Below are 15265 nucleotides of genomic sequence, written 5' to 3'. Positions count from 1 at the left end.
ATGTTCATTTTGTTATTTCAGCTCCTTCCCACATTAGCTGCTTAGAAGCTGTTTTCAGGGGTGGAGAATCAAAATAAGGGATCTCCATGTTTTCACAGAGCTGGCTTAGGCTGTGCTCTTGATGCAGGGTTTTAAAGACTCCTATACCTTCAGGATGGATACCTGGGCTTTCTCTGCCCCATAAGCATAATAAACACCTTCTATCTTCTGCAGAGCCTGACATTCATTTCTGAAAATCAAAAAATAATTCCCTAGCTCCTTTAATGTGGTTTTAGCACAAAATCCTTGATTGTAAGAGAACCTGCCTCAGTATGATAACAAATAAAGCTACTGTTTCTTCTTTACTGTATGTCAGACACAATGTTAGAAGCTTTCAGTGATGTGCTAAATGAAGCAAGCTAGTGCTGGCTCCTGAAATTCTGTTATTAACATATCTTCTCTTGATATGTTCAACATGGCAAGGATGTAGGCTGAAATGGGTGATAGGTATTCACACCACAGAATTGGCAAATGCAACAAATCAAGACCTCTGCCCTCCCATAAAGAGCCAGTTGTCAAACACTCAACCAGTGCATGACTGGGAGCTTCAGGTTTATTACCTGACTTAATCCTCATGACAGCCTCGTGGTTTATATTGTTATCTTCTTTTTAAAATTTCATTTAGGAAAGGAGAAATATCAGTGCAGTTAAAAACATAGAGTGCATTACTTGTTTGGACCTGATTCTGTTTGCTCCAAAGCCCACGCACTCCACTTGGAAGGCAGCTGACATTGTGTTATCTTTTCCGTTAGCGGCCCTTCCATTTGTCATTTATCACATTGACCAACACTGAAATGTCAGCTCTTTAAGGGAGAGGATGTAGTCCATTGAAAAAAGTGCTTTCACACAGCCGAAAATTTCTGGCTACCCTGAGGAAATGTTTTTCTGTGTTTCTCCCACTTCTTGCTATAGGTGGTTCATTGGGGATTGGTTGGAGTGTAGCAAGACTTGTGATGGTGGAATGCGCACAAGGGCAGTGCTCTGCATCAGGAAGATTGGACCTTCTGAGGAGGAGACCCTGGACTACAGTGGTTGTTTAACACACCGGCCTATTGAAAAAGAGCCCTGCAACAACCAGTCATGTCCACCTCAGTGGGTGGCTTTGGACTGGTCAGAAGTAAGGAAATCTGACGCTGTATGTTTTAAGATGTCTTAACTATCAATCCCAAAGCATTTAATATTAAGGACACCTAAGCATGTGAGCACCTTAGAACTCAACAAGTAAGGACTACATAATGGTAAATTTGGTCCTGTCATGCTCTATTGCTGCTTGTCAGGAGGCAAGGTTTTTTGGGGTTAGGGAAATCAATGAGAAACTCAGCATCAATTTGTTAAAAATAAACCTAAAGTAAATTTGAAAGAATATTATTATAATGAGGACTCACATAAGTGGTTCTTCTCTTTCTTTGCTATTCTTGAGCAGCAACATAAGCTCAGAATTAGTGATATGTCTTTTTTCCCAAGTAATGTAGCCTAACTACATAATTCATGCACAGCAATATTTATCAAATTTTAATCACGTATTATATATCTAAATATGTTTTAATTGTTTCTGTTGCATCTGGGAAAGAAACACGGATTAAAGGGTTATAATATGCCAAAAAGTCAAATTCAGATTTTATCATTACTCCTGCTTCTATGATCAGTGAAGGAGACCTAAGATAATGTTTTTTGGGCATAAATGTGTATAAAAGAGCCTGAAACAATACAGAGGACTCAGAAAAATGGTCTTATGAAAAATGAGGTTAAGGGGTAGAGTTTAATTCTTGACTCCTCATTCTGCATGAGACATATAAACACCATACCATTCTCCACATTTCCCAAAGAAGAGTTTAATTCTTCTGTAGTGTTGGTTAATATTAAAAAGAATGAGTACCTGGCTATATAACTAAAGGTCATTCTTCCAATTTAGCAAAACAGGATGCATTTCCTGCTGGAAACGTTGTGGTACTTGCTTTGGGTATTTCCTGTAGACCTCCTAAGCTTGTAAAACAAAACAAAACAAAAACCCCAACAAATAAACAAAAAGAAAACATACATTGATCTTTAGGAACCCTGGATGTAACTTTTCCCCCTACAAATCTTACTCCAGGAGTGGCCTTATTTTGCTAGAGGCATGGGCCTAAAAGAGACCTGTGTTTAAGATGGTACATGGAAATGGAGATTCTGACCAGTTGTGGTTATCTATGGAATCTGTGGTGGGAATTGGGAGTGTTCTCCCAAGTTTCCTGGCCATACTCCAGCTTCAGTAATTACATCTGCCCACCTAACTTTTGTGTTTCAATCAAATAGTAGACATATTCTTGGTATTCACTGAGTAGTTATGGAAAACAGTATGAAATCTTCTGTTCCCTAAAAGTGGGTGGATTAACTTCTAAATTGATTTGGGAGATAAAAATCTACTGATAAGGAATAGACATTCTACAGAGTTGCACATATGTTCATAATTATTTTACCTGAAATTCAGTCCCCAAGACCCTCATAGAAGTTCATAAATAGTTATTGAATGTTGACAAATTTGTTATTGGAAAATCATAATGGGAGACCTGACTATTGGCTTCAACAGTCTGAGGGTTTCAGGTCAAGTCCCTAAGAATAATTCAGTGCTAACTAAACACACTGGAATGGGCACTATGAATAATACAAAGTAATCCTATAAGCTTGGGAAAATAAATATCCATGAAACAACTAGAGAATAATATAGGACAGTGTTTAATAAATGGTGAATTATGAGATATAAATGTATAAGTGATATAGAAATTTAGAGCTAAAAGAAGGTCAAAATAGCCTGAGATAGGATCAGAAAGCTTTTTACTTGATGGGAGTTAAACTGAATGTTGAAATATGGAATATGAAATAGGAAGAGAATAGAGAAACTAGAGAAGATATTCCTGGTGATAGGATAATTATTTCTTCAGTTACTTACTCAGAGAATATTCCTGAAACACCTGAACAGAAACTCAAAGATCTTGTGGTGAAAGTAGGGTGGAGAAGAGGGTTTGTTTTAAAGAATAAATGGAAAATAAGATTGAGTAAAATAGTAATTCATAAGAAGGATTGAATACAGAACTTTATACATTCATCTTTCTACCAAAAGTAGAATAAAATCGTTAAGTTCATAAGTAGAAACAAGAAGATATTTCTGCCAACCATAAAAACACTAAACTCACATGCACAGATTTATTTCACATTGATCTTTTGATCTACATTTTTCTATAGCATTACATTTTTATTTTAACATAAAACAAATATGATCACCTTCAGAAATGGCATATGTATATTTATTGTATGGTTCCATTTAACATTTTAAGGTTTTCTTCTGAAATCAACCTCATATAGGTTATAAATACCCTGCTTTTCAAATTTTGATTCCTTTTTGTTTTGAGAGAGTGTGCGGGTGCCCATGTGAGAGCAGGGGGGCAGGAAGAGGGAGAGGGAGGGAGAGAATCAGAAGTAGGTTCCATGCCTAGTACAGAGCCCTATATGAGTCTCCATCTCAGGACCCTGAGATCATGACCTGGGCTGAAATCAAGAGTCAGATGCTTAACCAACTGAACCACCCAGGAGCCCCTAGAATTTTGATTCTTATCTATCCACTCTTAGAGGTTACTTGCTCGAACAGCATGAGAGGCTCTTGGGCACTCCTGGAGGCTGCCTGAAGAAATATGAATAAATTAGATGCACTTTAAATAACATTTCTGCTACCTTCTTTAAGATAGCTTCGTTCCGGGTCATAAGATCAAGCCCCACATGAGATCAACCCTGCACGGGCTCTGTGCTGAGCATGAAGTGTACTTAAAATTCTCTGTCTTCCTCTCCCTCTGCTCCTTCTCCCACCCACCCAACACCCCCAGCAGCTCTCATGCACACACTCTCTAAGAGGAAGGAAGGAAGAAAGGAAGGAAGGAAGGAAGGAAGGAAGGAAGGAAGGAAGGAAGGAAAGAGAGAGAGAGAAAAAGAAAAGAAAGAAAGAAAGAAAGAAAGAAAGAAAGAAAGAAAGAAAGAAAGAAGAAAAGAAAAGAAAAGAAAAAAGAAAAGAAAAGAAAAGAAAAAAGAAAAAAGAAAAGAAAAGAAAGATAGCTAAGACAAAGCTTAGGAGAAAGAAGTAGAGCTGAGGGTGTGGCACGCACATGTTAGGACTACCACTTCCAGTAAGCATTGCTGGCTGCTGTTGTTTCTCCATGACAAGCCAAGAAAAATGTTCAGGGGCAAACATAGGTCAAGAAATGCTCCTCTTATCATCTCAAAGATCTAGTTGATCAATACCTGTACCATCATCTTCATTTTTTGGGTCTCTCTCAGGAAAAAAGAGCTAAGTTTTATTCCTTACAGTCTTTCCTGTTTATTCTCCAAAGGAGCGGTCCACTCACACTTCCATTTTCTTACTTTGCTAGGAAGCCCACTTCTTCCCTTGCTGGGTTAAAAATAAGTGAAAGTAAATACATTAAATGAAATAAATGAGTAGCATTGGAGACCAAAGTGAGAACAAGGAGCCTGTTCTACCTTGAGGAACGGAATACCTCCCACTAATGAAAAGAGGAGGTCCTAGCAGCAGAGCAGGGAATGTTCCATCTTTTTTAGTGACCTGCTACAAACATTTCACACAATATTCCTTTGACACGCCCTGGAAACTTCCCTCCTTTTTCTGCCCCTTCCCCACTTCCAACTATCAGCTATCTGAGCTCTGCTCATCACAAGGGTGAGGTTCAACTGGTGAAAACATTTTGCAGCAGGAGGAATGTACCCTTTGACCTTTTCCTTTTCTTTGCCGGCTGCTCCAATATAAAATTTCCATTGTTCCAAAGCCAGGAACCGCTTTTTCGCTTTTTCGTTTTCCCCATCAGTGAAACCCACCCAGTGTTTATGGCAAAAGAAAAAAAAAAAAAAAGCCAAATTACCTTGGTGGAAAATGGCTCTTCAGCAACCTTTTGTGAAACTAATGAAGCCACGGCTTTCCCATTTCCTATAATCTAGCTTCACTCTTGGGATCACCCATGCTATGTTGGACTTAAATGGCTTTCTCTTTTTGCCCTCTCTTGGCAAATAACCCTTAAAAGTATTGCTGCATACTGTGGATGGGCTCCAGCAATCCTAAGCCATTCTTTTGATGTATTGGAATAGTTTCTTTTGACTCCCACAGAGTAGCCATCGAAAAAAAGGTCTGTTTCTTGTACTTACTCTTGGAGAAGGGGATGACGGCTGGCATCATACTCAATTGATTTTATGGGACTTACATTTAGGTAGCATTACTTAAGAAGGAATGAATGGGGCTGGGGGACGTTGGAAAGGGTAGGAAGCTACCTACAGGGACTATGCTTTGTTTTTAGAGACAGTTGTGACATCACCTTACCTACTCCTAGGTTCTGCTCTGGTGCTATAACGAAGTGAATTAAAACTACCTCTCCAGAGAGAATTCCGTCTAACCCCAAAACGTTAACATTTCTACCCTATTGCAAGTGAGAGTCAAATTGTTTTCCCTGGTGTGGTTTCAAATACTTTTCTCTGCAAAATATGTTTTTGCTTTTTAATCATTGATCATTAAAGGTAAAGCAAAAATGCATCTCTCATAAAACTTACCTCCTATATCCCACTGAGACGAAAACAAAAAGCAAATGGTCTGGTCAGATTTTAGATATATTGTGAAATTTTGATTATATGAATAAATAGGAAAAATAGGTATTTACCTGCAATAAAGAAAATAGAAATAATTTTACTAAAGAATGGATTGTCCACTGAGATCGTATCTTTCACCCAGCTACCTTTAATGTATTGTGAGAGTGAATGGAATGAGCTTTGATGTTTATAACTATGCTTTCATCTAAAAAATTGAACTTCTATTACTAGTGAATTTTAGGGGGTGGTAAAAAAATATGTAAAAATCTACCCTTTTACATGAGCAAAGACCAATGCATGCTCTGAATTATTATAATTATTATTAATTATATAATAATGATTATTATTATAATTAATATCTATTAATCATATACATAATCATGGCTACATCTTGCCTTCCTAAAATGTCTTTTTTTTTAGATAGTTAAATAAAACTGAAGCTGCCAGATGGATAAAGAAACATATTTATCAGAAGGCTTGAGAGAGGGAAAGATGACATGTAGGCTATATAAAGTAGAAGGAAGAAGAAAAGTGTATACAAGCTGAGGAACATCTCTGTTTGAACATCTCTGACCTAAGGTCAAAATAATTTTCTCGATAGAGTTCTCCTGGAATGAATCTGGCTTAAGTGGCATCCCTATGCCTTTATTGTTTTTTGTTTTTTTAATAAGCAATTTCTAAATATTTAATTTTTAAATCACCGTTAAGAAGTACAATATTTCCAGAAAGCAGAGAGTTGAGGCTTTGGCCACAGGCATCTAGTATTTGTGGCTAGATCTGCAGGGGTCAGGGCTGGCATATTTACTGAATCAAAAACTGGCAGAAATGTAGTTTTCAGTCATTCATTATTTTGAGAATCCAGTTGATTATCTCTGCTTCTACTGCGATGGGCTGGAATATCCTTGGCTTATTTCGTGGAATCGGGCTGTCATTTTCTAAAATTATTTTTTTTGCCTCAGTAGAAGTTGTTGTTGTATGCCCAGTTTTGCGGATGATTGCACGTTGTCCCACAGAGGGTTTGTGTCTCTGTATGTTGACCTTTCAGAGCTTGGTTCTGGTAGAAACTTGCCATCTGGATTTATCTGTAAATCTTTCTTAATGCTTCAGTTCCTCACCTGTAGAGTGGGTGTGAAAATAGTACTTCCCGAGGTTTTGGTGAGAATCAGGTAAACTATGACACCCAAAGTACCTAGAATACTTCCTGGTGCTTATTAATAAATATTAGTGCAAATGGTCATTAGTGCTTAATAAATATTCTCTTTTTTTCTTCTCCCTATTAATACCAGTGTTACTGGTTTTGGTGTAGTTTTGGTTTCCTGGGGACTTCTAGACGCAAATGAATGAATTGTCTATCATTGCATTATCTGCCTCCCCTAATCATAATCAGGACTTTGGCATAGGTAGGCTCCTTGCAAAGACTGCTAGATATGACTACATTCCTCAAATAATAGCAGAAGCTTCTTGCTACTGGAAAAAGATATTCAAATAAGCAAGGGGCACATGCCCCCAACTTTAATGTACATACATATGCTTTTAAGATGTAAAGGGAGAGGGGAGTGGCGTAACTGCGTTTATTAGTAAATGTTCCCACTATGGAGAACTAATCATAGCTTGAAATACTAAAATTGAATTTCCTATCTATCCTATGTGCTTCTGCCTATCTCTGGAAAGTCAGAAGTACTCTTCTTTTTGTACTTTATCTCAATGTATTTTTTTTAATAATTAGTTAATACTTCTCATGTGTTCTCCTGACTTTGTTTCTGCTGATGCTGAGAGCTACAATGCAGATCCAAAGGCCTAGGATTTTGGTCCTGCTCCACCACTTGCTATCTGTTTAACTTTAGGTTGCTTAAGCTTTCCTGATTTGGGATCACCTGGGTGGTTCAGTGGTTGAGCATCTGCCTTCAGCCTGGGGCATGGTCCTGGAGACCCGGGACCGAGTCCCACATCAGGTTCCCTCCATGGAGCCTGCTTCTCCCTCTGCCTGGTCTCTGCCTCTCTCCGTGTGTCTCTCATGAATAAATACGTAAAATCTTCAAAAAAACAAAAAACAACAAAGAAACCTTTCCAGATCTGTAATTGTTCTTAAAAGCTTGTATAAAGATAACATATCTGAAAGTGTTTTGTGAACTGTTAAGCTCTAATGAAATGTAAGGGAGTAGTGTTATTATCAATGATCACGTTAAGCCTTAAGAAAGTGACAGAAATCCTCTCAGGCTTTGGCTTCTAACACTGGTGGTAGGTAGACACTTGGTGTGAAGCCAGGAGGACTAGGCACGAGTAGGTTATGCTTGAGAGACTGGAATCAGGGCTTTACTCATTGTACAGAACACATGATGGCAGAACATGATTGCATGTCTTGGTTTCTTGAGATTTGGGATTGCTGTGACAGTTAAATGAGATAATTAGTGCAGAGTCCATAGTGTAATGCCTAACATCCAGGAAACAGTGTTAGCATTAGGTCTGCCTTTTAATAGCTGCATGACTTTCTACCAACCACTTACTCTAAGACTGTTTCCTCATTGTAAAACTAGAATAATAATTGCCATCTCACAGGATTTTTGTGAAGACCATGTAAAGTATAGCAGATAGCATGACATTCGGCATATACTATGTTTATTAAATGGCAGCTGCTCTTATTATCATTATTTTTAGTAGTGGTTAACTAGTGGAAGTGGCAGCAGTGTTGGCATTGTGTGTGGTACTGGGCTAGCCCTGGAGAACACTGCACATTACTAAGGAGAGATGAATCTGAAGCGGTAAGGGTAGCCTTCCTATCAGGGTATAGTAAGCGTATTTAGAGTTTGAATTTTTATCTTGAAGACGATAGCAAGCCATTGAAGGATTTTTCTTTTTTTAATCACAAGAGAATATAATTGGATTTGTGCTTTGGAGAGTGAAGTAAAGGTAAGAGCAAGAAACAGGAGGCCTGTTAGAAAACCAGCTCAATATTACATGAAGGAAATGACACTTGTCTGAAGTAAGGATAGGATAGCAGTGATGGAGACAGAAATCGACAGATGTGAGAGAGATGTAGGGGCTCCACACTCAGCAGGAAGTCTGCTTGGGGTTCCCTCTCTCCCTCTGCCCCTCCCCCTTGCTTTCTCTCACTCTCTCCAAAATAAATAAATAAATAATTTTTTTAAAAAACTATGAGTTCCTGGAAGATAGAGATCATTCTGAATCATTTTCATGTCCCTGTCTCCTCAGTCTAGTGTAGCTCCTATAGTAGATCTGGAGAATTTTTTTTCTTTCTTTTTTTTTTTTTTTTTGTTTTTTGTTTTGTTTTGTTTTGTGTTGTTTTGTTTTGTTTTTTTGAATGAAAGGTATAGAAACAGGTTTTCAAAATGCTATGGGTAGGGTCATCACTTGACTGAGAGGAAGAACAGATTTTAAGGAAGCGTTCAAATGTACAAGGGAGAAAGTTGGAGACTTTTGTCAGTCACCGTGTTTAATGGGTGACTCTAGAAAGAGAACATTCCAATTAACCCAGAGAAGAGGTAAATAATAGACATTGTGACATAAGAAGAAACATCTTTTCCTCAGTATGAAGAGCAGACTGGTCCAACTAAAGAATAGTCAAATTGATTTATGTTTAGGGAAATTCCTTATAGACAGAGAAAAGTCCAAAGATTTTCTATGCAGTAAACCTTCACCAATGGCCATGTATTCGTGGTTACCACACTCTAAGAATACACACCTCAGTCAACCCCTAGCTTGCTTCACAAAGACGAGTTCTCATGGTCTACTAATAGCATAGGGATTCTTTTCAGAAGACTACACCCAGCAAGTAGGAAACCAAGGATTCCACATTCCAAAAATTAGCAGAATCTTATCGCAGCTGAATGTGGCCAAGCATAGGGAGGAATCGAGGAATAAACCTACCCACAATAAAAGAAGAAAATAAGTTAGCCAAGAAAAGCAAACTTTGGATTTAGCTCTTCAAGTCCTTAGGGAAAAAGATAAAAGTACTTCTGCTTAAAAACTTAGGGAATTTATCATATCTGAAAGACTTTGCCCAGAATTTAGTTTATATGCATATTCTGTACCCAAACATACATTTACTTCAAGAAAGACTTTCCTCAAATTTTCTTCTATCTTTAGACTGCCGTTATTCATTAGTATTTGTTTCATTTTCAGTGCACTCCCAAATGTGGTCCAGGGTTCAAGCATCGGATTGTTCTGTGCAAAAGCAGTGACCTCTCTAAAACATTCCCAGCTGCACAGTGTCCAGAAGAGAGCAAACCCCCTGTCCGGATCCGCTGCAGTTTGGGCCGCTGCCCTCCTCCTCGCTGGGTGACTGGAGACTGGGGCCAGGTAATGCAGTTGGACGGGGGCGGGGGGCGGGGGGGGCTCCTCCCGAAGCAGCACCTTGAGACCCTTGAGATTCCTAACTGGGTCATTATGAGGGCTCAGGAGATGAGTAACACCGCCGAGATTAGGTATGAGATTCAAGTGTGGAAGAATGCACAAGCCACAGCTGCCACACATAGACCCACGGTAGCTGTGTCGCTGCCACACCCACACACTTCCTACTTCAGCCTATTCCTCGCATCTTACCATTTTAACTTAAAATGGAAAGAGGAATGGTCTATACGGCCAGATATTTGCTGAGCAAGCCAACAAAACTTTGGATTCTAGTCCCAACGCTCTCAACTACTTCAAGAATAAATCAGTTAATACCGGTGTCTTAACTTGCCTACTTGCAAAGTAGCTCCTCTTAACTTCACAGAAGTATGGGGGTTAGCTTGATAACGTGAATGACAATCTTTGCAATATTATCAATATTTATTTTTCAGTGGGTTTATCTGATGGACATCATTAATTGGGAAACCAGTATTATAGGACTTTCCATATGTATTTTTATTAAACGCATTTTATGTTCTAATTCCCATTTTTCTTTCATTGTTCTCATTTACTTTTAAATTGTCTTCTCTTGCAAAAGGCCACCTTAAATCCTTTTAAAGCAAATTGGTATATTTGAATAAAAGGAAAATTCAGTATTATCCTTTTGAAATGTCAAAAAGGAAATCTATTAGGTTACATTAAAAAATAATGCTCCAGAAAGTAAAGTAAATTTCTAGACAGTTAATGCCCTTTTCCTGTGGTTTTTATAATTAAACTTGTAGCTAGTTGTTTTTTAATATCTGAGACCCAAATAAATCATGGCACATAACTATACCAGTATGACTTTGTGTGTGCTATGGACCAGACCTGCCATAATTTCTTAAAAATGGCATTTCACCAAAAAAAAAAAAAAAATGGCATTTCATAGAAATAGTTAGCAAAATTCTAACCAAACTTCAGTATTTCTAGAGTATAGCAGCATTTACAGACCTCTTTCATTACATTTGGGAGAGCACAAAGATTTTCAGTCTCCGTTAAGGCAAATAAATATATCAGCTCTGTGCTCAGCCAGCCCTATGGGTAAACAAAAAAATATATGATCATAAAATAACAAACATTTGCATTTGTATAACAAATAATACTGTGCATTTATATAACAGTATTTAATTTATAAAATACTCGAATGGAATATACATGATAAGGTTAGGCATTGTAAGCAATTATGTGTGTCACTGTGGAAGTGTAACAGTTTTATAATATGGAATTGATATGCTATTAAAGATTCAGTACAGACAGGCTCTCATAATTTTCATCTAAACCAGGTAGGCATTTCCTTCCTTACATATTCTTCATTACAATGCACTGTTGTATAAAGGTCAGTTGAAAGGTTTTGCATGTTAGTGATTTCACCAAATTTACAGGAATCAATGTCAAATTCTTTTAAATATTGTCAAGTCCTTTTCTTCTCATCTATATTTTAAATTCAGTTTCTTAAAATTAAAATTAACTGATAAAAATATTTTTTCAAGGATGCTTTAATATATTTTTATGGTCCCTTTGTCATTCTGTATTTAAATTTTTTTTTAATAAAGGGCCTATGAATATCCTTGCAAGTCCTATAAGTGCTCTGAGAGTTTTGACAGACAAATTCAATAGGGCCTCAGTTTGTTTACATTGTGAGCATCACCATCACCTGTCTTGCACTGGCACTGGCTAGCTCATCTCCTTGATCCCAAATCTCACAGGCTTTGCTGGTATTCTGGGTTGCAGGCCCAAAGAGTAGACCTTCAGCCTGGACAGCTGATTAGTCACTGGTGAACCTAAGTCACTCTGAGAGTAACTTCAATTGTGAAGTAACTGAATCCCTGAGTAGATGAAAAAGGAGAGGGAGACATGCTACTTGGCTCTCACATTTGTGTGACAGACAGTACCTTAGAAAACTCAGAGCACTTATCTAAGCTCTTTTTTTTTAATTGGTCCCCATCACCAGCCTGTGCAGCAGTCACTGCTGTTGTGCAGAACTCATATTTTGATCAGATTCATAACACTCCAGTAGACCATCAGATTGTTTGCCCACAAGCCTATAATAAATAGACAGGAAACGTGATGTCCCAGCCCTAGCATCTCTAATTATTCTACTTCTGTGAGGGAACTGTTAGAAAAATAGCCCAGGAAATCTCCTATTTCCTGGGAACTATATTGCTTCCATTTGCTAGGGTAATCACATGATCTGTGAATTTCCAAACCAGTCCTAGAGGAAATTTCCCAAGATGAACTTCGTTGGACTTTAAAAGCTAACATATATAGTATTTGAAAAAGATATAATATCTTTTTACCTCCTAAAATTGTGGAGATTAGTGTTTTCTTTCTTTCTGTGTCTTTGGGTTTAGTGTTCTGCTCAGTGCGGCCTTGGCCAGCAGATGAGGACGGTGCAGTGTCTCTCCTACACTGGGCAGGCATCTGGTGACTGTCCAGAAACTGTTCGGCCTCCATCGATGCAGCAGTGTGAAAGCAAATGTGACAGTACCCCCATTTCCAATACTGAAGGTGAGTTTCCTGTGGAGAAAGGGCCTGTGGTCCCTAGTGCTCACCTGTACTGGTTCCCAGGGTTTGAAAATCCCCATAAAGCCACTCTTGTAGGGTAGTGTGTATAGAGCATGTGAAAACTGCATGTGTACTGGAGATATGATAAGGAAGCCTACATTTTTCCCTGACTCTGACACTAACTATATGACCTTGGTAAGTCACTTAACCTTACTGGAACTAAGTTTGCTTATCTATACAATGAGAGATTGGAGTGGGTAACCTCTAAGGTCATATCCGACGTAGCATTCTATGTTTGACTTGTGCCAGAATATAGAAATGATTTCTAACGAACCACATTTTGAAGTGAAAACTTCTGTTTCTCTTTGGATGTAGCAATGGATCTCTACCATCATGAAGATTAAAGTTCATGCTTGTAGTTGTATATATAATGAAAGCATATGTTTGAAAGTATTTGCATTTCAAATGCTAATTTCCTCATTGTAGAAAAGAAGAAAAAGATAATTACGTCGCTGTTTAGAGAGGAGAACAAAGGTCTTTGGGCTCTGAAATTTCTCTTTCTGATGTATTGGGTAATCTGTTTATTAACAGCAGATGCCAGCCCAAATCCTGAATTTTTTTATATCTTATTTCAATAAATATACTTTGCTTATTCAGCTAGGCATTCATTTAAAATTTCAAAATGCTACTATGTAAGAGGCACTGTAACAGAAATCATAGGAAGTATGGAGACAAATATGGCACAGTCAGAAAATTCAGACTGCCTTGTCATGTGAAAATAGAGGCATGCTCAAATATAGCGCAAGACTATCTTGAAGCTACTAATTTAAATTATGTAAGAAACCCAGTTGCAGGGCTCTGCTTAAAACTAAAGTAGAGAACTATCCTGAACATAATTTGTTAATATTTTTCAAGTGGAAATTATGTGCTCACACACCTATTAAGAAGAGATGTATTTCTTTTGACCAAATGTATCCAGTTTAAAGGATTTTTAAAATTTTTTTAAAATAGACCTTTTTATTTTAAAGATCTTATTTATTTATTTGACAGAAAGAGAGGGAGAGAGCAAAGAGGGGGATGCAGAGAGAGAGGGAGAAGCAGGCTCCCCACTGTGCATGGAGCCCGCCATGGGGCTCTGTCCTAGGACCTTGGGTTCATGACCAGAGCTGAAGGCAGATGCTTAACTGACTGAGCCACCAGGCACAACTTAAAGGATTTTTTTAAAAATTACATCCACTATTTTTAAATGTTTCCTTAGGAATTTTATTTTAGGAAGAGTAATCATCTTGTATGACAACATGCCGAGAACTTGCATCTTTGCAAATGTACTGGTTTTTATATCTGAGCCTCAACCAACATCCTTATTATATAATTTACTCTTTCAGATAAAAACAGTCTTAATCTACACCAATTCAAAATTGTAATTTTAATTTGCAAAATCTCTGGCTCTGATGCCGTCTACTTTTTGTCCCTTTAATAAGGGACATTCTAGAAATCTAACTTTTCTTCTCTTGAGAAGGACTCAAAAAATCCATGACAAATCGGACTCAAAAAATCCATGACAAATCAAAGTATTTTTCTTTTTTTTTTCAAAGTATTTTTCATAGCAAAACAATCTCTTTTAAGTGATCTAAATAAAAATATCTCTCTTATATAAGACTGCAGCAAACAGCTCTACCCATCATAAATTATTAGCGATCAATCACATGGGTTTGGAGGTCCATTTTTCTTTCTGAGTTGAAATATAAAAGGTTGAGGTAGAAAAGAGGATATAACTGTCATTATATTACTCTGTGTAATTTTGGTAGGCCCTTTAAATTTATAATCCACCTTATACATTTCATATACAAAAATATCTGGATATGTGTGTATGCGCACGTGCACATGTGTGTTATAATTATGACAAGAACCTTCCAAGATTTGATATTACTGATGAGGAAACTGAGGCACAGAGAGCAATAGTGACTTGCCCAAATTATGAGACTAGAAAGTAGTAGACTCGGGACTTGAACCCAGATTTGGCAAGCCCCAAGGACATGTCAGTTTCAACCACATTTTTATGCTATTCTTAATTTGCTTTTTAAGTAGGGTATTTTAACATGAAAACAGAGCTTCTGGTTATAAAGTAGCAACACTTCATCATGAATCATCAATCATCCTGAATCAGTAGATTCAGGCTCAGTCATTGCTGAAAGAACTGGCTTTTTAACATGCCCACAGCAATATATATGTTGAAATTATGTTTATAGCTTCATTTTGGGCATTTTAGTAATTTCTCCAAAAGCTTTTCTGTCGTGGTTAATTATTATACATAAGCTTCACAGCTGGAGATGCAAAGTTTTCAGAGTGGGCAAAATATCATTTGCAACTGAACTTACTTCCTCCTGTTTTAAAGAAATTCTTTTAAATGGATAGATGTTAATATGAGGTTTCTTGAATTATTTGGAGAAACACCTCATGGTCATTTAATCTGCCTGGCCAAATCACTTTTTATTAATATTAATTTGAAGTAAGCAGTTAAGACAGTATTTTTAGCCTTCTTAGTAAAGGAAGAAACTTTTAGGAAATTATTAATCCTGCAAAATATGACTAACCTTAGAACTATTATTCCCTAAAGCTGCTGAGTCATTGAAAAGAAAGACGATCGCTCTTAAACGAAATTAAATTTAAAGTGGGTATGTCTGTCATAACTTGTTTTTTGTTCTCTTTGGCTTCCCAGTGG

At 37.5% G+C, this 15265-nt stretch overlaps 1 protein-coding gene across 1 annotated transcript in view; it reads left to right on the top strand.

Moving 5' to 3' along the window:
- ADAMTS6 (ADAM metallopeptidase with thrombospondin type 1 motif 6) overlaps nt 1–15265 on the top strand; it is a 283681-nt gene that overhangs the window by 256117 nt on the left and 12299 nt on the right. Inside the window, exons 21-23 of the mRNA XM_077897999.1 lie at nt 952–1156; nt 9793–9969; nt 12390–12546. Coding sequence (XP_077754125.1) covers nt 952–1156; nt 9793–9969; nt 12390–12546 — 539 coding nt within the window. The remainder of the gene's footprint in view (nt 1–951; nt 1157–9792; nt 9970–12389; nt 12547–15265) is intronic.

This window comes from Canis aureus, chromosome 5, assembly GCF_053574225.1.
Source record: "Canis aureus isolate CA01 chromosome 5, VMU_Caureus_v.1.0, whole genome shotgun sequence".
Taxonomy (NCBI): domain Eukaryota; kingdom Metazoa; phylum Chordata; class Mammalia; order Carnivora; family Canidae; genus Canis; species Canis aureus.
This window is presented reverse-complemented; position numbering and strand designations above follow the sequence as displayed.